Below are 22,689 nucleotides of genomic sequence, written 5' to 3'. Positions count from 1 at the left end.
GATGGAGTTTGACTTACCTGCTCATGATGTCTATTCCAGGCATATGGTGCAGTAAGATATAAAAGGAATGGAGTCTGGAGTTAGCAGATCCTTGAGGTACACTAACTGATAGTCGGATAGAAGTGGAGGAGGATCCACCAGAGTATATACTAAAAGTACTATGGAAGAGAGAAGACGGAAACAAGGAAAGAACAGAGCCCTAAAATCCAAGTGAGGATAGTGTATTAAGGAGTAGGCTGTGATCAACAGTGTCAAAAGCAGCAGATGGATTGAGAAGGATGAGGATAGAATAGAGACCTTTGGATCTGGCCAGGAACGGGTCATTGGAGACTTTAGCAAGCATTGTTTCAGTTGAATGAAGAGGGCAAAAGCCAGATTGAAGTGGATCAAGAATAGCTTGCGATGAAAGAAAGTCAAGACTAATGGCGGTGAACAGCATGTTCAAGTATCTTGGATAGGAAAGGGAGGAAGGAGATGGGGGCGACAGTTGGAAGGACAGATTGGGTCTAATGAAGGTTTTTTAAGGAATGGTGTGACTACGGCATGTTTGAAGGCATCATGAACAGTTGCAGTGGAAAGTGAAAGATTGAGGATATGACAGATAAACGGGATGACAGTAGGAGAGAGAGTTCTAAGTAGATGGGTAGGAATAGGATTGGAGGAACAGGTAGGTAGTTTCGAGGAGGAAAGAAAATGTGCAGTTTCCTCTTCAGTGATTTCAGAAAAGGAGACGAGTTGGAGGGTTGAGAGAATGGACTAAGGGAAGGAGAGGTGGAGGTTACTTGGTTGAGAGAATGGACTAAGGGAAGGAGAGGTGGAGGTGAGTTGGTTGAGAATTCAAGTTTAATCTTGTGAACTTTATCATGGAAGTATTCATCCAGAGTCTGAGGAGAAAGGGGGAGTTGGAGGTGAAGGCACTTTGAGGAGAGAGTTCAATGTGGCAAAGAGACGTTGAGGTTTTGGGCCAAGAGAAATTGTTAGCAGGTTGTAGTAGTCCTGGTTGGCAAGTAAAAGAGCAGACTGGAAGGAGGTCAGCAAGAATTTGAAATGTATGAAGTCGTCATGGGCACGGTATTTCAGCCAAAGGCGTTTGGCAGCGTGGGCACAGGAATAAGTAGTGGATTCTAGAGCTCAGCCGAGGCTGAGGTTTGGTACGCCTTACAGAATGGGAGGAGCAAGAGTATCCTGAGTAGAGGAGAGAATAGTATTATAGGAAGAGACAATCTCATTGACAGACTTGGATAACATTGTGGTTGAGAAGAGATTTGAAACACTGGAGGACAGAGTAGAAGGGTCAATAGTCTGAAGATTCCTAAATGTATTGGTTGGGATTGGACCGGGGGTGGTGGGGGGGGGGGGTTGTTTAAGTGTGAAAGTTATCAAATGATGGTCAAAGAGGGGAAGAGCTAAGACACAGAACCTGGAGAGTGAGCAGTTTCAGAAGAAAAGATCAAGACAGTGGCCGTTCTGGTGAGTGGGGGTAGTGGAGCACAGTTAAAAGATTGAAAGGGTGTTAGTGAGAAACTGAGAAGTGTAAGTGTCAGATGGATCATTAAGCATGAATGTTAAAATCCCCAAGAATGAGGGAAGGAGATGAAGGAAAGTCAGGCATCAAAGGTAGAGGAGTGAATAGATAGATGGAGTGGACTTCGAAGGAAGAAAAGCAGCGAAACTGAGGTGGAAGAAGAGGTTGAAATCTATAGGAGGTTGAGAGTTGTATCCCAACACCAGCTCTGCGGCCAATCGGGCGAGGAGTATGGGAGAAAAGGTGACCTCCATGACACAGGCCACAGCTGAAGCAGAGTCTTCAGGACAAAAGCCAAGACTCGGGGCAAGCAGATGGAGAGTACAAGAGATAAAGAGGTTGTGGATGTAGGAAAGTTTCTTGCAGACAGAGCGGGCATTCCACAGAGCACATGAGAAAATCAGAGGAGAGGAACAGAAATTAGATTGGAGACATCACTGTTTGACCTGCACAAATAGGATGAGAGCTGATGTGGTGGACCAGGATTGGGATTGATATTCTGAATTAAAAGTGTGGAAACTACTAAGACTGGTTACGATACATTCAAGAAATCACAAAGTGGATGTAAAAACTAAGTGATGGTTTGGTTAAAGATAAAATAATGGTTCGTAAGAAAATTGAACATTTGGAAGACGTTAATAGGAGATTAAATCTGTTTGTTACATTTTCATATCCTGGCTCTGATATATTGAAGGAATATTTGGTAGAAAACACAATATTCCTTGGACCATAGTCCTCATATTTAATAAGGCCTTTTTTTAAAAGTTGGACTTTTTTTTTTTTTTTTTTTTTTTTTTGGAACATTTCACAGAAGATGTTGAGAGATGTGATGACAAGCTATAGAATTTGGTGCTACCTTTTTGCTGAGTTACCCTAGTAAGTGTGTGTATACATTATCTTGGAGTCAAATATACCTTCTTTGCTCCTGATCAGCTGAAGGGAGGGGGGTGTTTGGACATGAGGATGTCTATGCCATCTCCTTGATTAGTTGGGTTAGGTTGTGTTAAGTCTTTCTTTATATTTCACTTTCATAAAGATACTCTTCTTATTGTCTGCCTTTGCCCCCTCTTTATGGTGGTCTGATAGAGAATACTTTTTTTCCTGTATTTAATATCCTGGTGGATGTTTTTCCTTTATATTGTTTATACTCTGTTATCTTAAAACAAGTGTATGCTTGTCCTTTTTATTTTCTAAATCATAAAAAATTCTCAAGTTCCTCAATTTTATTGTTTTACTATACTGTCCATCAAATGCCTTTTGTTTATATATTTAAATTATATATAAAGGAAAAGGAACAATTTTTCTTTCTATACTTTCCTATTAGTAATGAAGTGCCATACTGCTGGGCTCCCCTGGTCTATCACTGGTCCAAGCTGTGCTAAATATCTAGTAAGGATGTTTCCTGTAACGAAGCTGGGAATGGTTCCTTAAATAAAAATGTTTTTAATCCTGACTGGAATCTTTTTAAGCACAGTTCAGAACTTAACTGGATTGGAAGAGCGTTCCATTGTCTAGGAGCAACCACACTGAAAACGTTATTTCAGATATGATTGTTATTTCAAATATGATTGTATTTTATTATCTGAAAGTAGGTATAAGCAACTGTTGGCTGAATCTTAGAATTCTACTGAGTACAGTATCAGATTTCACAATAGAAAAAGCAGATAACCAGTGTAGCCAATAATAATTGATAGCCAGTGTAGCCAATAATAATTGTATATGTAATACAAAGAGATCAGTATCCAGTGCTCTTGTTTAAGCAAGGGTGTCACATGATCAAGCGTTTGGGGGGGGGGGGGGTGGCTCAAATGATCAGCTTAGTTGCACTATTCTGAATGTTTTAAAGACACACTATCTGAGAGCTTGGGTCATCCGATATAAAGCATTCCATTAATCTAAAGTGCTGATGACCAAAGCATGTACCAAAGTTTGTGTGTTTAATATCTTCCTGGCACCATGTGTGGCCAGGACAGAAATGATCTTTTTAATGACAAACTTTGTATCATTGCAGACTGACTCAAGGACAATAGGGTGGAACTCAATCCTTATATATCTAAAGCTCTCATTTACTGTGAATGACCCATCAGCACCCATTCTGCCTATTCTTTTAACTGGTTTCCCGGTTCCTATTGTCTCCCCTGTGAAAATTCTGGGTGTCATACTAGATAGTGAAACTGGATGTCAGGCTCGTATTCCTTCAGTTATTAGACATTTTTTTCAAACTGCAGGTGATCCACTCGTACATCTTTCACCAGGATTCATTACCAGTTCTAGTACACTCATTTGTTATTAGTCAGTTGGACTATTGTAATGCATTGCTTCAAGGTCTGAGACTATCTGACATCTAGTGTTTAATTGCAACTATTTGGACTAATTGTAATTTTCTGCATGGGGGAAAGAAAATATGATTGTTACACTATTACTTAAGAATTCTTGTTTACCCATATAGGATAATATAAAATTCCATATCAAGCTGATCAATCCATAGACTGGTGGGTTGTGTCCATCTACCAGCAGGTGGAGATAGAGAGCAAACTTTTGCCTCCCTATATGTGGTCATGTGCTGCCGGAAACTCCTCTGTAAGTTCTCTATCTCAGCAGGTGGTGGTCACACACAGCAGCAGCTCTGGCTAGGCCTCCAAGCCTAATTCTTAGGTTTTGTTGAGTGCCTGGGGTTGAGGGCTCTTTTGAGCAAGTGCAAACCTGGTGGTGCCAGGTCCCTCCTTTTCTTCCCCCTCCCGCTGGCTCCGTTGAAAAAAGAAAAAAAAAAAAAATTTTGAACGTCCTTAAAGGCGTTTATTTCGACGTTTATTTAAACGTTTATTGCAGCTACTCACTAGGACACCAGGTCGTTACAGCTCGGAGCGGCAAGCAGGTAATTTTTACCTTTTTATAGCGGGCAGGGGGTTCCCCGATTCTTCTCCTCGTGGCATATGGCGTCGGAGGGCGAGGGCGCAAAGAGTCGCTCCCCGGATCGCTTGAGCGCTTCTAGAGGGGATGCGGGGGTCTTAAAGCCTGATTCGCCCTTGTTGGGTGACAGTTTCGTGACCGATGAATGTCCCGGTCCTTCATCCGGCGTGGCGGTTTTTCCCGCCATAAACGCCCATCCCCCGCTCCTCGCCTCCGCCATCTTGGCCGGCCACGCGGCTCGGACGGCTTCTTCTTGGGCCACCCTTGAGGTTGGAGACATTAATGCCATGAACGCCCTTAATTTGGGCGACGGCACAAAAGCGGCTAAAGTTAAGCGCCGTTCTTCCCGCGCGGCTCCTTCGCGGAGTGTCGCGCCGGACGCCATTTTGGATGCGCAGCATGTCTCTCCCCCGCTCTTGCGAGCGCCGGTTGAGGGTGCGTCTAGGGCTGTAGCCCAGGCTGCGGAAGTGCACAGTCTGGGGGGTTTCTCCCCCGAGTTTGTTTTGCTGCTGCATCAGGCCTTCCTTATGCAAAACGCTGACCCTGCTCCCTCGTCTGGTAAAGAGGTTGAGGTTTCCAGAGGTAAACGCCCTCGGGTTGATTCCCAGGCCTTGGAGGACTTTGTCTCCTCCGATGTAGATGAGGGCAGCGTATGTGAGTTCTCCCAACGGTCCTTTGCGGATTCCTTGGAGGAGACGGATCCCCGCTCGGATGGAGCGGATGACCCCTCTGCAGTGCGGCTTTTTAGCTCAGAGGATTTGCCCAATCTGTTGATACAGGCCATGGACACTTTGAAGATTTCCTCTCCGGAGGACGTCTCTCCCTCAGCCCCTGTTGGCTCTGCCATTATGCTGGGGACGAAGCGCCCGCCTAGAACCTTCCACGTGCATGATGCCATGCACACCTTAATTGCGGCTCAATGGGATGTCCCGGAAGCGAGCCTTAAAGTGGCTAGGGCTATGTCCCGCCTCTATCCTTTGACTGAAAGTGAACGTGAGGCCTATCTGTGGCCTACCGTGGATTCTTTAATCACTGCGGTGACTAAGAAAACGGCGTTGCCGGTGGAAGGTGGCACGGCCCTAAAGGACGCCCAAGAAAGGAGATTGGAGGCGGCCTTAAGGTCGTCCTTTGAGGCGGCTGCTTTAAGTTTGCAGGCCTCAGTTTGCGGCTCCTATGTGGCCAGGGCGTGCCTGACTATGGTGCAGCGGGCTTCCCCCTCGGATCATTCCTTGAGGGCTGATTGGCCGGCCCTGGAATCGGGCTTAGCCTATTTGGCAGACTTGCTGTATGATGTCTTGAGGGCCTCAGCTAAGGGCATGGCTCAGACAATCTCTGCGCGGCGGTGGCTTTGGCTGAAACATTGGTCTGCTGACCACGCCTCTAAATCCCGCCTGGCTAGATTGCCTTTTAAAGGCAAGCTGCTCTTTGGGGTCGAGCTGGACAAAATCGTGTCCAATCTCGGCACGTCTAAGGGCAAGAAGTTACCAGAGGTCAGGGCTCGGGCTAGTACTCGTCCCGGTACCTCCAGAGGACGGTTTCAGGAAGCCCGTCGGTACCGCCCGGGCAGGTCGGGTTCCTCTGCCCCCTCTTCCTTTAAGAGGAATTTCTCCCCCAAGCAGCATTCCTTTCGCAGAGACCGCCGTCCCGGAGGTGCTCCCTCTGGTCCTCCCCCAGGGTCTCGTACCCAATGACGGGGCCTTGGTCCACGCCCCAGTGCAGATTGGAGGACAGCTGTCCTCGTTTCTGGGCGAGTGGACCACCATAACTTCAGACGCTTGGGTGCTGGAAGTCATCAGAGACGGCTACAAGCTAGAGTTCTGCTGACCCTTAAGAGACGGGTTTGTACTCTCTCCCTGCAAGTCTCCGGTCAAAGCTGTGGCAGTGCAGCAGACTTTGGACAATCTGATCCGCCTGGGGGCGGTCGTTCCGGTGCCAGAAAGTCAGCGTGGCAAGGGGCGTTACTCCATTTACTTTGTGGTACCAAAGAAAGGAGGTTCTGTCCGGCCTATCCTCGACCTCAAAGGGGTCAATCGGGCCTTGAAAGTGCGGCACTTTCGCATGGAGACTCTCCGCTCTGTTATAGCGGCAGTGAAGGCAGGGGAGTACCTGGCATCCTTGGACATCAAGGAAGCGTACTTGCATATTCCCATCTGGCCTCCTCATCAACGCTTTCTGCGTTTTGCAGTCCTGGGCCGACACTTCCAGTTCAGAGCCCTCCCGTTCGGGTTGGCTACTGCTCCGCGGACCTTTTCCAAAGTAATGGTGGTCATCGCGGCCTTCCTGCGAAAGGAAGGAGTACAAGTCCATCCTTATCTGGACGACTGGTTGATCCGAGTCCCCTCTTATGCGGAGTGCGGCAAAGCTGTGGACCGGGTAGTTGCTCTTTTGAGCTCCCTGGGATGGATCATCAACTGGGAGAAAAGCCAGCTGCGCCCGACTCAGTCCCTGGAGTATCTGGGAGTTCGATTCGACACCCAAGTGGGCAGAGTGTTCCTGCCAGACAATCGGATTGTCAAGCTTCAGGCTCAGGTGGACCAGTTCCTAGTAGCCTCTCCTCTTCGGGCTTGGGACTATGTGCAGCTGTTGGGCTCTGACAGCCACGATGGAAGTAGTGCCCTGGGCCAGGGCTCATATGAGACCACTACAACAATCTCTGCTGCAGCGCTGGACTCCGATGTCGGAGGATTATGCTGTGCGCCTTCCCTTGGACCCAGCAGTGCGCAAGGCGCTGAGCTGGTGGATGCAGACAGACAAGTTGTCTGCGGGAATGCCTCTGGTGACCCCGACAAATTGTCGTCACGACGGACGCCTCTTTGTCGGGCTGGGGAGCCCACTGCTTGGGAAGGACAGCGCAGGGGCTCTGGTCTCCTGCAGAGGCAAAGTGGTCTATCAACCTCCTGGAACTCAGAGCCATTCGGTTGGCGCTTTTGGAGTTCATCCCGGTACTGGTGTTGAAGCCGGTACGGGTCCTGTCGGACAATGCCACGGCTGTGGCCTATGTCAACCGCCAGGGAGGTACCAAGAGCGCCCCTCTAGCCAAGGAGGCTATGAATCTATGCCAGTGGGCAGAAGCGAACCTGGAGCAGCTGTCAGCGGCCCACATTGCCGGAGTCATGAATGTCAAGGCGGACTTTCTCAGTCGCCATACCTTGGAGCCCGGAGAGTGGCAGCTATCTGCTCAGGCGTTCTTGGACATCACGAAGCACTGGGGCCAGCCGAGCCTAGATCTGATGGCGTCATCGGCCAATTGCCAAGTGCCGCGCTTTTTCAGCAGAGGACGGGACCCTCGATCCCTGGGAGTAGATGCTCTTCTCCAACAGTGGTCGACTCAAGAGCTTCTCTATGTGTTCCCGCCCTGGCCCATGTTGGGCAGGGTGCTAGACCGGGTGGCAAAGTATCCCGGCAGGGTAATCCTGGTGGGTCCGGATTGGCCCAGACGTCCCTGGTATGCAGACTTGATCAGGCTCTGTCGACGATCCTCTGCGGCTGCCAGTGGAGCAGGGCCTGTTACATCAGGGTCCCGTGGTGATGGAGGATCCCTCCCCCTTTGGTCTTACGGCCTGGCTATTGAGCGGCAGCGTCTGAGAAAGAAGGGCTTCTCAGACAAGGTCATCGCCACTATGCTGAGAGCGAGGAAGCGCTCTATTTCTACTGCTTACGCCAGGGTTTGGCGTATATTTGCAGCGTGGTGTGAAGCAGGCTCTCTTTCTCCCTTCACTGCTCCAATTTCTTCAGTGTTGGCGTTCCTGCAAGACGGTCTGGAGAAAGGCCTGTCGCTCAGTTCCCTTAAAGTCCAGGTAGCGGCTCTGGCTTGCTTCAGGGGCCGCCTGAAGGGTGCTTCCATGCCTTCGCAGCCAGATGTGGTGCGCTTTCTCAAGGGAGTTAATCACCTGCGCCCTCCTCTGCACTCAGTGGTGCCTGCGTGGAATCTCAACCTGGTGCTAAGAGCATTGCAGAAGCCGCCTTTTGAACCCTTGTCGAGGGCATCTCTGAAAGACCTGACGTTGAAAGCAGTCTTTTTGGTGGCTATCACTTCAGCCAGAAGAGTTTCCGAGCTCCAGGCGCTCTCATGTCGAGAGCCCTTTCTGCAGTTCACTGAGGCAGGAGTGACTATTCGCACAGTGCCTTCCTTCCTGCCCAAGATTTTCTCGCTTCCATGTGAATCAGCAGCTCTGTCTCCCTTCCTTTCTTAGGGAGGACTACCCAGAGGAGTACTCTGCTCTTAAATATCTGGATGTGAGACGAGTCATCATCAGATACTTGGAAGTGACCAATGATTTCCGGAAATCGGATCATCTGTTTGTCCTGTTTGCAGGTCCTCGTAAGGGTCTGCAGGCTGCTAAGCCTACAGTGGCAAGATGGGTCAAGGAAGCCATTGCAGCGGCTTATGTGGCCACGGGGAAGGTGCCGCCTATCCAGCTGAAGGCTCACTCCACTAGAGCTCAGGCGGCCTCGATGGCAGAGGCCGGGTCCGTCTCCTTGGAAGAGATATGCAAGGCGGCAACTTGGGCTTCGGCTCATACATTCTCCAAGCATTACCGCTTGACTGTGGCTGCACGGGCGGAGGCCCGGTTTGGAGCTTCAGTGTTGAGGTCGGGGATTTCAATGTCCCGCCCTGGTTGAGTACTGCTTCGGTACATCCCACCAGTCTATGGATTGATCAGCTTGATGATGTGGAAGGTAAAATTATGTATCATACCTGATAATTTTCTTTCCATTAATCATAGCTGATCAATCCATAGCCCCTCCCAGATATCTGTACTGTTTTTATTCTGTTTGCATTTCAGGTTCAAGTTTAGTCTTCAGTTACTTCAGAAAGACTTCGTGTTCAAGTTTTTTCACTTGGATTCTTCAAGAGTTGAGACGAGTTTGTGTTACAGTGAGCTGCTGCATTCCTCTCCCCTCCGTTTTACGGGGCTGGATTGAGATTTAAATTCTGCCGGCACTCCCTCCCGCTTCGTGCGGCTGTAGGGCAGCTTTGTACCCCTCCCGCTTCGGCGGTGTTAGGATCAGTCAGCTCCTCCCGCGGTTGCGGTTGCAGGATAAGCCAGATCCCCCCGCATCGGCGGGTGTGGTGTCCCTCCCCCGCTCCGCGGGGATGAGCTGGACGGATTCCCCTCCCCCACTTGTGTGGGGATGAGCTGGGTTAATTCCCCTCCCCCGTTTCGGCGGTGGTGAGCTGGGCAGAGTGTCCCTTCGTGGGTGTAATTCTCTAAGTGCTGAGTCCTGCGGATGGAGCTTTGATATCGACATACTGAGGAGTTTCCGGCAGCACATGACCACATATAGGGAGGCAAAAGTTTGCTCTCTATCTCCACCTGCTGGTAGATGGACACAACCCACCAGTCTATGGATTGATCTGCTATGATTAATGGAAAGAAAATTATCAGGTATGATACATAATTTTACCTTCTTCATTCTAGTCAGCTGTTTCTTTGTAGGCTATTAATACTATATGTACCTTCCAACCAATTGTGTTGTGAAGAACACACAGTTCAGGAAGTGCCAACTTTTCATCAAATCCATTTAGATACAGCTCGAAGTATTTTTGTTTCTGGCCGTATATGTTGGAATGCTTTACCATTTTATATTTAGAAAGATCAAGGTAGACCTTAAGATTTGTTTCTTTGATGCTTTCAGTTTGCCCCATTATATGCAGATTGGGCTGTCCAGTACCACCCGCTAGCTGTTTGGATTTTCATATGATGCACAGGTGGGCCTAGAAATCTCTAGACACAGCCATTGCTTTCCTTCTTTTTTCCTATCATGGTTGTACTTCATTTTCTAATTTTAGTTGATAGGTAATAACACACATTATAAGCTGCCCAGATGGTCTCCAGTGGGTGAGATGTTAAGTGCTTCTTACTTAAGTCATCTACTATGTTACTGTGTTAAGTTTTGATGATACCACACTTTAACAAAAATTGGTGGTCATAAAATGTGAACAAGTGTATTTAAATGTAGTTTCTTTGAATCCTTAGCAACGAAAAGGAGGAAGATGAAAATGAAAAGAGAGAACAAGAAGGTGGTGACTGGGAAGAGACTGGGAGTGGTAGCACTGAGAAATCATCTGGCCCATGGAACAAGGCAGCTCCTGCTCCAGCACCTGCAGCTGTTGGTAATTAAACTTATCACTCTCTCTAAATAGAATTGAGAACGTATTCCTCTAATATTCTTTGTTTTCAGTCCCAGTCCTGGAGGGATGCTAATGGGTCAGGTTTAGTGTCCTTATTGAATATGTATGATAGACTTGCATACATTATCCTGAAAACCTGATGTTTGTGCTTTTCAGACTGAGTGAAGACCAAGGCCTTACAATGTCTGCTTTAGTGAATTTATGGGAGAGTTTTTATAGTACAAAAAGGTAGTTTTCTCTTAAAAGGAATAATCTATAATTTTGCAGTCCAATTTTTTTTCATATTTCATAACTAAGATTTCCTCATTTATTAGATGTGGTAATCAGTTATGAGGGTTTTTGGTATAATGTAATGGTACAAGTGGGTTAAGCATATGGAACATAGCTCATGGAATTCTGTCCAATCCTACTATATGTGTGTGTGTGGTCAGTTCTATTTTCAGCAATATAATGCTTCATGGTCTTGCTTTTAAAACTTCACCTCACAAATGTTACTAACCTCATTAAAATTTTGGGTGTGAAATAGAGAAGATCCACATAAGACTTAGAAGTTACACCTGCAACATACTTGTCCCAGCACTCTCCCTTTCTGAGAAACTAGTGCTGTTCTTGCTGTTGTGCTATCACCTTAAGCCTGTGTGGAACAATCAAGTGGCTTGTGCTGGGGCCTATTTCAAGAGCTTGTGGTTGCCTGGAGGAGTCTTCCTATTCACGTGTTCCATAGAGTGTACATTTACATTCTACCTCTTCCTGCCGAGCATCAATTCCTGTCAAGCATATATTTGGGGCAATTTTATATTCTACTAATCATAAAACTATTAAAAGCAAATACAAAATATAAGACAGAAAAATAAGTTCTCATGGAATGAAATTGTATTAAATGACTGACTATAACATTACTTGATTGTTACAAAGGTCTCCTGAAAGAGCAGCGCTTTGAGCTTGTTGCAGAAAGTCTCTTATAATCCTTTGGGAATGACATTTCACTGCCTAGATCTAATAACAGATGCTCTTGAGGTTCATCCAACAGCACCTCTTTATCAGGCAGTATTCTCAACAGTTGATCAGAAGAATATAGACGCCTTAGTTTATACATGCAGAACAACTTTGAACATACAGTGCCTCACTAAGAATTAAGGGCCTTGTCTCGGGCCACCAGAATTGTAGCAATTTTATTTTTTTTCAAATGAGGGCAGAGATGCTCTTGATATATTTGTTTTAGAATTATTACCCTTGAGAATGCGGGCAAAAGAATACATGGGTAGCTACCAGATGATGAAACACCAAAATAGGAATGTTTTGAGCTAAATTGAGAAATTCTACAAGTGATATACTTTATAATTCTAACCTTGGAGTTGTTTGTTTTGTTTTTGTACAGCTGGTTTTCTCCAGATTGGAAAGACACCTGAACTTTTTCTGCTGTTCTTTTTTTTTTTTTTTCCTTAGGTTAGATGAAACCTATGATAATACTGGTGACTCTGGAATGAGAGGTTAATTGTGATGCAGTGAAAATACCTCTGGGAGCTTTGAGACTACCTTTTTTTTTTATGTATAGGAGTATACTTTTTCTCAATTTTTGCAAGTTTTTTTTTTAAGTTTAGGAATGAATTTACCATACCAAATAAGATCATACACCTAATAGACTAGCTGTATTCTCACAGCTGGGTGATGTCTGACAGCCTGGTGTGGATGCTGACTTGCGAGGTTATTGCAGAACTTAGCCAGCATCCCACTGCATGTGTGCGGGTCCCTTGTTCTTTTGTTTTTCCGCAGAGCAGGAGGGACGCGCCGTCATGGTTTATTCAGTGTGAGATTTTCTTTAATCTATAGTGCCTTCCTGTGTGGGTATTTTTAGTTTTTACCCTTGCTCATAATTTTTATTCTTTTCCCTTTTATTGTGTTTTCGGCTTAGTTTCCTTAGGCACTCTTAGGCCGGAGCATCGACATCAGTTTGAACGCGTCCTTTTTTACTGCTGACAATTGAGTTTAATTTGGCTGTGATTCTTTTCTCAATGTCCAAGATGACCCCCCCCCCCCCCCCCCCCCCCCCAATTGGCTTCAAAAGATGCGCCTAATGTAATCGGGTGTTTTCCATGACAGGCAAGCACAATTGGTGTATCGGGTAACTTGGATCTAAACATGAGCTTAACTTCTGTGTTTGCACATGCAGTTGAGGTTGTCAGGTTCATCAAAAGAGACTTTGGCTCCTTGAAAGTTGAAATGTCAACATCGGCACTGGAAGCATCAACCTCAATGGCTGTTAAGACTTCATCTACCGCTGGGAGTGCACCGGCATTGAGAAGGATCTCCACCTCTCGATATCAGGCGCTGAGAGTAGGCCCTGGGACTGGTCAGCATCAGATCCAGCACAGAGGGCGTGTACCAGTTCTTCATCGTCCTCAGTGGCACGAAAGGTTTGCAAGAAGCATAAGCATCAGTCCTTATCGACACACGGTGCTGGGAGCTATGGAGCATCAGCAACATGGTACCTGAGAAGCTCTCCCGCTCTGAGCAGTGAGGTCACCACTTCTGGTTCAGCATCAACACCTTCTTAAGCTGCCTCTCTGGCTCTTCCGCCTTTCCAATGCCTACTTTTGATGAGCGGTTCCGAGCTAAGGGAGGAGCTGGCCCAGTTGCTGCAGTTACAATCCCCTTGGGCATCGAGGGTACTTGCACCAACTACAGATCAGCCCCAGCTGGATTCTATCTCAATAGCAGACTATGGACGTTTTACTCCAGAAACTTGTCTAAACCCTTTTTAAACTCTGATATGCTGACTGTTGTAACCACATCCTCTGATAATGAGTGAAAAAAATTTCCTCCTATTTGTTTTGGAAGTATTACCGTGTAACTTTGTGTCCCCTAGTCTTTTTTACTTAAAAAAAAAATTGATTTACTTTTACCCATTATACATCACTCAGGATTTTGTAGACCTCTAAAATATCTCAAAGACTACAATGTTGCAGTATCGTCTAGAGTCTGAAGGCTCGTAATGTGATACAAAATGTACAGTGACTCTAGGAAGCAAAGCTTCAAAATAATGTGCTTAGAAGTGGAGAAAACCCTCAGAAACCTGGGACAGACGCAGGTTTAGAGCGAGGTTACTGATATCAAAAGTAACACCCGCCCAGATTCTATCATTGGGTGTAAAAACTCCACTGCTTGCTTATTAGAATTTTTTCAAGATTTTATCAAACACTTTTACTCTAAAGGTATGATTCTTAATTGCTGAACTATTAAACTTCCAGCATTACTTCGCTTAATAACAAAAGTAAAGCACTCTTATCTTTGTGTTCGACGGGGGCCACCTCCGTTTCACCCCAACATCAAGGCTTCATCAGGAACAAAGCGCTAGATCATGATGCTGAAAATCTACAAAAATGATCAGATTAAAAATTAAACTTAAGCAGAAAAGAATCAAAAAATGCAAAAAGTGCACACTGACACAGTCACACTTGGATCCGCTTACAGCTAAACGGAGCACCATGCATTTCAAAATGGCGTCTCAGCGTCATCTATGGGTCACCTGATAATTATAGAGTTCTAAATTGACTTGCAATCATGATTACTAATAAGCTAATAAAAAGTACGCCAGTCAATAGAACTGTTAAGGCCATTAGGTTCCAATGAATCTAAATCAAAGATCCACCGAGCCTCTCGTCTCTGCAATCTTAACTTACGATCACCACCTCTATTTGATGCATCAATTCTATCAATTATATAGCATTGAAGGTCTTCAAATTTGATTTTTCTCAATGCAATGTTCTACCATGGGCTCTTTTACAACTTGTCTACGAATGTTTGATCGATGTTCCAATATTCTAACTTTTAACATTCTAGTGGTCATTCCCACATAAGATTTCTCACAGGGACAACTGATTACATAAACGACGTGATCTGACAAGCAATTAGTAAAATGGCGCAAGGCATAATATTTTCATGAACGTGCTGAGATCTATGATCGCACGATTATTAAACCGAAATCTATTTGGAAGCCCCCCATTCCACCAGCTCCAGCTCTAACCACCTTTAAAACCATGCTAATACAAGATTTGGAAATGTTAAAAATAAAGAATAGACAATTTTCTCACAAACGATTCAATTTATCTAAAGAAGAAATGATTGCATTAAAAACATTACAAAATGATGAAAATATTATCACAAAAAGAGCAGACAAGGGAGGTGCAGTTGTATTACTCAATCGCAGTGATTACATCAACGAAGGACTTAGACAATTGAATGATTTGGAGTCTTATAAGAAGCTAACATTGAATCCCACGAAAAGGCTGCAATCATTAATTAAACGAGTCACGAATACAGCATTAAATCAGGGCATCATCACATTAAAAGACAAAAAATTTTTGTGTAAAGAAAATCCTGTTGTCCCAGTGATGTATTTTCTGCCAAAAGTACACAAACAGCTGATCAATCCCCCAGGCAGACCTATCCTGTCAGGAAGAAATTCTGTCTTAGAGCCGTTGTCATCATTTGTTGATATTTTTTTAAAGACTGAAGTTCCTAAACAATCATCATACATCAGGGACAGCACACACTTTTTATGCAAATTAGGTGAAGTTGATCTGGAGCAGCATCAAATAATAATGGTCACCCTTGATGTCTGCTCTTTATATACATCGATCCCTCAAGAAGACGCTTTGCATACAATACAGAACATACTTGACAAAAAAGAGAGACCACACCAGATTCCAACTGAGTTTTTATTAACTCTCGCAAGGATTGCAATGAAAGAAAACTATTTTCTGTTTAACAACAAATTTTACTTGCAGACCAGTGAAGTTGCGATGGGGGCTACATTTGCTCCCTCCATCGCAAATCTTTATATGTCAGAATTTGAGAGAGAATGGATTGACCAATCTCCTTTTTCTGAAATCATCACATGGTGGCGTTATATCGATGATGTCTTTATGTTATGGGGAGGCTCTCTTTTAGAGCTTAATAACTTTATGACGTGGCTCAACAGTTGTAATAGTGATATTCAATTCACAGAGCAACATTCTACAGAATTGATTCATTATCTAGACGTAGAAGTGAGACTGGTTCGTTTTGTCACAAAGGTCTATAAGAACACGGATAGAAACACATTCCTTCATAATTGCAGTTGCCATCCAGCACAACTGAAGAACAGCCTTCCTTTATCTCAAATGTTGAGACTGAGACGCATCTGCACAGACTTTTCCACCTTCAAACAACAAGCAAAGAATTTAATTGGTGATTTGGCTGATAGAGGCTATTCTAGAACAATACTTAAAAAAGCCTATCGCAGAGCCAAATTTAACAGCAGAGAGTTGCTTCTGTCCACCACTACTAAAGATAAGGACAATGAAGAGATGTTCACTATGGTTATGCAATATAATGAGGCTAGTCCACATCTAGCTAGACTAATTAGGAATAGATGGGAAATCATACAATCGATCCCTGCCTTTAAGAATGTCAATTTACGTATTGCATATGCAAGGTGTAATAATATGAAAGAGATGATTAGCCCGGCAGACCTTAGAATTGTGAGAAGAAAAGATGCAAAACAACTGTATGGTCATTTTAAATGTGGCCTCTGTCAAATTTGCTCCATTACCAAGCAAGTCAGTCAAATATATAATCCAAAGACAAAAAAATATTATGCCTTGCGCCATTTTACTAATTGCTTGTCAGATCACGTCGTTTATATAATCAGTTGTCCCTGTGAGAAATCTTATGTGGGAATGACCACTAGAATGTTAAAAGTTAGAATATTGTAACATCGATCAAACATTCGTAGACAAGTTGTAAAAGAGCTCATGGTAGAACATTGCATTGAGAAAAATCATAAATTTGAAGACCTTCAATGCTATATAATTGATAGAATTGATGCATCAAATAGAGGTGGTGATCGTAAGTTAAGATTGCAGAGACGAGAGGCTCGGTGGATCTTTGATTTAGATTCATTGGAACCTAATGGCCTTAACAGTTCTATTGACTGGCATGTTTTTTATTAGCTTATCAGTTAATCATGATTGCAAGTCAATTTAGAACTCTATAATTATCAGGTGACCCATAGATGACGCTGAGAAGCCATTTTGAAATGCATGGTGCTCCGTTTAGCTGTAAGCGGATCCAAGTGTGACTGTCAGTGTGCACTTTTTGCATTTTTTGATTCTTTTCTGCTTAAGTTTAATTTTTAATCTGATCATTTTTGTAGATTTTCAGCATCATGATCTAGCGCTTTGTTCCTGATGAAGCCTTGATGTTGGGGTGAAACGGAGGTGGCCCCCGTCGAACACAAAGATAAGAGTGCTTTACTTTTGTTATTAAGCGAAGTAATGCTGGAAGTTTAGTTCAGCAATTAAGAATCATACCTTTAGATAGAGTAAAAGTGTTTGATAAAATCTTGAAAAAATTCTAATAAGCAAGCAGTGGAGTTTTTACACCCAATGATAGAATCTGGGCGGGTGTTACTTTTGATATCAGTAACCTCGCTCTAAACCTGCGACTGTCTGTCCCAGGTTTCTGAGGGTTTTCTCCACTTCTAAGCACATTATTTTGAAGCTTTGCTTCCTAGAGTCACTGTACATTTTGTATCACTCTAAAATATCTCCCCAGCCATCTCTTTTTCACATGCTGAAGAGCCCTAACCTCTTTAGCCTTTCCTCATGTGAGAGGAGTTCCATTCCCTTTTTATCATTTTGTTCGCCCTTATTTGAACCTTTTCTAATTCCACTGAATCTTGAGATATGGTGACCAGAATTGCAAGCAGTACTCAAGGTGAGGTCACACCATAGAGCGAAAGGCAATATATTTATTTTCAGTTCCTTTCCTAATAATTCTTAGCATACTGTATACTTTTTTTTTTTGGCCGCCTCCTCACACTGGGCAGAATTTTTCAGCATATTGTCTATAACACCTAGACATTTTCTTGGGTTCTGACTCCTAAGGTAGACTCTAGCATCAAATAACTATCATTTTGGATTATTCTTCCCAATGTGCATCACTTTGCATTTGTCCACATTAAATGTTTATCTGCCATTTGGGTATCCAGCCTTCCAGTTTCCTAAGGTTTTCCTGCAATTTTTCAGTGTCAACATTGTTTTAACAACTTTGAATAGTTTGTCATTTGAAAACTTAATCACCACACTTGCTGTTCGATTTGCAGATCATTTATAAATGTTAACACTGGTCCCAGTACAGATCCCCTGCGGCACACCACTATTTACCCTCCACTAAGAAGAATGGCCATTTAATCTACTCTCGGCTGTCTGAATCACCTGAGGTATCGTGCTTGAAGTCAGGAGCTGCTGTCTTAACTGACATCCTGTATGACCTGGAGTGCCTCTTCTTTCAGTGGCCTCAGCAGTTGTAGGCCAGGGTTGGCTCTGGCTTCACCCATTGGGCTGCAGATACAGGCTCTAAAACGTTTCTCATCCAGTTGCCCTTTTAGGGGTGATTGCATTTTGGTGGATTTGGAGAAGTTGTTTAAGGACATGAGATTTGTCTTCTCCAGCTGCCTATATATAATCAGAAGAGCTCCCAGTGGCCTTTGGTGGCTGAGGGTGGTGTTTCTGGTCAAACATGCATCTGGCAGTTTCATCTTCGGGTCCTAAAAGCTGGGTTCCTTTCAATTCCCCAGAAGGACAAAGGACTTGAGACTCTTCAGTGCTGGGGGGCCCAGAACTACCCATGAGAGTGTGTCAGGCCCCTCAGTGGCTTGTGTAGGGGTAGGTTGTCCCTCTTCAACAATGTGGGACCTGTATCACCTTGGATCAGTGGGTCCTAAAAGTAGGTGGTTGAGCAAAGTTGTGCCCTAGAGCTGACATGGCCAGTGCCTGATGACTCTGTAGTATATCCTTGTGACTCTGAATGTTCAGCTGGCGGTGCTGTCCTATTTTCATGGCAAGATCTAGACTTTTCTCTTCTCTCATGAGGACATTGTTCACCTCTTGAAAGGAGTCACTCATTTGCACATCCCTGTCCAGCCATTCTTCCCTCTTGGGACTCGAATTTAGTACAGAATGTTCTCTCTGGTCCTCCGCCTCTGAAGTCAGTCCCAATTGAAGGACCTCACTTTGAAAACATTTTTCTTTGCAATATTTTCAGGAGGGTGTCTGAGATTCAGGTTCTGTTTTCCGGGGACCCCATCTCGCCTTCAGATGTTTGTGTCCTCCCACCTTTCTTTCCAAGGTGATCTTCCCCCTTCTTTTTGAGCCATGAGGTCTGTTTGCCTGCTTGCCTTTGTGAATGGGGGTTCCGGCTCTTCCGCCAAGAGGCTTCACAAGCTGGAAATTCTCAGTGTTATCTTAAGATACTTAGAGACAAACGAGTTTCACCTCTTGGGACATCTTTTTGTTCGCTTCTGTGGCCTTTGGGGGTGGGCCAGTTGATTTCCAAGGCTTCCATTTTGCATTGGATCAAGGCAGTCCATTGAAGCTGCTTACATTTGCAGGAGCAGGAGTGCCTGTCAGATTGAGGATACTCAGGCACAGGTGACCTGGGCTGACGGCTGGGCAGGCTCCCCAGGACATCTCTCAGAAAGTGACATGGCTGTCTCTCTCCATTTCTTTTGTGAAGCATTTCAGACTGGATGTGCTACCTTAAGCCTGTTCAGGGAGCCTTGTCTTCCCCAACCCAATGAGTCTGCTTGGGTGCATCCCATTTGTCCAGGATGGTACGGCCCAGATGCTAAGGAAGATGGAACATAGTCATAATTTTTTTTTCTTAGGACTGTACACCCCAACTAGAGACCCTTTCTCAGAACATTGTGGCTACTGGGACTCTTGGGGTTCCTTTACTTTCTTTAAAAAAAAAAAATATATATATATATATATATATATTTTTTTTTTTTTTTTTAAATTTTGGAGTCTTTATTGAAATATGCACCAAAAAACATTAGAACAGGATGAAAAAAGACAATACAACAGAAGTAAGTCCATCAAGCAAAAAAGTCACAGAGAAACTGACTCTGGATAAGCAGTAGGAATATTAAAACTCATTTTAAGAGTTTTATCTAGTTACTCCCCTCTACACCCCCAGCTAATACAAGAACAGATAACAGCGTCATCCCTCAAGCGTAAGATAGACAACCGTGTACTCTCCACCCCTAAGTGTCCCCGCTTACCCTCCAAAGAACCCAAGTATAAAATAACAGAAAGACACATCATAAAGAACAGTCAAGAAAGGGGGATCAAATGTGTTCCTATTTAGCCAAGATGTAGTTGCAAACTGCCAACAAATGTTCTATACCACAGATATACAATAACTTGATCACTCATTTCACCAAGGAAGGTACCATGGGCTGCTGGGTTCACTCAAGCTGCACACGTGGCATGTGGCACAAATAAAGATTGATATTGAGTGAGGCCCGGAGGCTTCTTTAGAAACAGAAAAATAGCTGGAGAGCATGGAATGGGTCCTGCCAACCATCATTGTGGCCTGGAGGCTTCTTCAGCAACAGAAAAATAGTTGGAGACCATGGAATGGGTCTTGCCAACCATCGTAACTGATGTTGGACAGCGTTCCAATAGGCCCCAGACTTTAACACAACTCCACCATATATGACCCATCGTACCCAAAACACCACAACCCCTCCAGCACAAAGTGGAGGAGCCTGGAAACATAAGTTGGGCTGGAGTGAGATACCAATGATATAAAAATTTTACAGCATTTGGTTTAAAAGGTATTGATACAGAAACATTCAAAGGAGCTTTTTCCATAATATTCCAGTTGTCATCCTCAAGAGAAACCCCCAGTTCAGATTGCCAGTTAGTACGATGTAAAGTATAAGGGTGGGAGGCTTTCCCTTGGTATTAATAAACAAGAAATCAAACCCCTGGTACCCTTTGGGTTCTCACAAAAATCTTCAAGGAAGGACTCATCTCACAATATCTGCTGCCCTTTGGAGGATGCAGTCAAAAAATGTCTTAATTGAATATGAGTACACCTTGGTGGGCAAAAGAGGTAATTTGTCAACAGATGTGGAAAAAGGAACCAACTGATCCTCATCGGAGCTTATCCTAGATGCCCAACCCCAAAGAAACCCAACGTGTAAAGGGACCAAGAGGAAAAAATGGGTTATATGTTATAGGAGTAAAGTGCATTAACCAGGTCTGGTTTTCCAAACAGGGCATTCCAATAGAAAAGAGTAGTAGAAATAGAGGGATAACGCACCTTTGGCATTGAAGTTTTTGAGGAAGCCACGTTTTTATGCCATTTGTACCCCATAAGTACATAAGTATTGCCACATTGGGACAGACCAAAGATCCATCAAGCCCAGAATCCTGTTTCCAACAGTGGCCAATCCAGGTCACAAATACCTGGCAAGATCCCAAAAAGGTTCAATACATTTTACACTGCTTATCCCAGAAATAAGCATTGGGTTTCCCCCAAGTCATTTTAATAATGGTCTATGGACTTTTCCTTTAGAAAGCTGTCCAAACCATTTTTAAACCCCACTAAGCTAACTGCCTTTACCACATTCTCTGGCAACAAATTCCAGACTTTAATTACACGTTGAGTGAAGAAAAATTTTCTCATTCATTTTAAGTTTACTTCTTTGAAGCTTCATCGCATGCCCCTTAGTCCTAGTATTTTTGGAAAGAGTAAGCAATTCACGTCTAACCATTCCACTCCACTCATTTTATAGACATCGATCATATGTCCCCTCAGCCGTCTTTTCTCCAAGCTGAAGAGCCCTAGCTGCTTCAGCTTTTCCTCATGGAAGTTGTCCCATCCCATTTATCACTTTTGTCACCCTTCTCTATACCTTTTCTAATTCCACTATATCTTGTTTGAGATGCAGCGACCAGAATTGAACACAATATTCAAGGTGCAGTTTGGGTTCAGTGTGGCTTACAGCAATCAAGGACCCAAAAGAAATTGCTCCATATGAACCCAAAGCTTATAGGACTGTGCCCAAAACCACTCAAGAGGAACACCAGTTTGAACAGCTTTGTAGTACCCCTCTGATCCCGATATAGAAAATATCACAGAAGATGGGGTCTCTTATTCCAAATAAACTGAATCAGGTGCTCCTGCAAGCCCGATAAGAAGCTACTAGATAGTCACAAAGGTAAAATTTGAAACAAATAAATCATGCGGGGCAGGACGTTCATTTTCAGTGTGGCCAAACCAAGACAAATTTAGAAAATCCCAGCAGTCCAGATCCCGGTAAATATCCCAAACCACACCAGGATAGCAAAAAAGTCAAACACCGAGGTATCAAATCCCCTGGTGAACCCAGCAGAAAGAGAATAAGGAGGGGAGTCAAAACCTCGCTAAGCTAACTGCTTTTACCACATTCTCTGGCAACAAATTCCAGGGTTTAATTACACGGTGAGTGACGAAAAATTTTCATATTCTTTTAACATTTATTACTTTGTAGCTTCATCGAATGCCCCCTAGTCCTACTATTTTTTGAAAAGAGTAAACAGACGCTTCACGTCTACTCTTTCCACTCCACTCGTTTTATAGACCTCTATCATATCTCCCCTCAGCCGTCTTTTCTCCAAGCTGAAGAACCCTAGCCGCTTTAGCCTTTCCTTGTAGGAAAGTCGTCCCATCCCCTTTATCATTTTTGTCGCCCTTCTCTGCACCTTTTCTAATTCCATTATATCTTTTTTAAGATACGGTGACCAGAATTGAACACAATATTCAAGGTGCGATCGCAGCATGGAGCGATACAAAAGCATTATGTTTCAACAATTTTATTGATGACAAATCAGAACAAACACATTCAAAAATATACATGTTTATGAAGATTCATATACATAACTGTGCCCAGTAAAGACCAAACAAAATAATCTGTCATCAAGCTTTTCACAAGTTTTAATACCCACCCTTCCCTTATATGTATTGTACATGCAAAACATGGTAAACATGTACTCCCAGATGCAATTCAAAACTATAAGACCCTCACCCATTCTTCCCTACTCATCCCCCCCCCCCCCCCCCAAAAAAAAAAAAACGGGGATAACAATACTCTTTATAGGGAATTTTCGTATAAAGCTACGAGCCCTTGGGGATAAAGATTGTATTACAAAGGCATTATAACATCCTCATTTTTGTTTTCCATTCTTTTCCTAACAATACCTAACATCCTATTTGCTTTCTTAGCCGCCGCAGCACACAGCAG

General features: G+C 44.0%; 1 protein-coding gene across 1 annotated transcript in view; it reads left to right on the top strand.

Annotated features, from left to right (window-relative positions):
• The window catches only part of CDV3 (CDV3 homolog), a 75,417-nt gene that overhangs the window by 34,657 nt on the left and 18,071 nt on the right, over positions 1-22,689 (top strand). The window contains exon 3 of the mRNA XM_030206587.1: positions 10,417-10,553. Within this exon, the coding sequence (XP_030062447.1) occupies positions 10,417-10,553 (137 nt within the window). The remainder of the gene's footprint in view (positions 1-10,416; positions 10,554-22,689) is intronic.

The sequence above is a fragment of the Microcaecilia unicolor genome, chromosome 1 (assembly GCF_901765095.1).
Source record: "Microcaecilia unicolor chromosome 1, aMicUni1.1, whole genome shotgun sequence".
NCBI classification, from domain to species: domain Eukaryota; kingdom Metazoa; phylum Chordata; class Amphibia; order Gymnophiona; family Siphonopidae; genus Microcaecilia; species Microcaecilia unicolor.
This window is presented reverse-complemented; position numbering and strand designations above follow the sequence as displayed.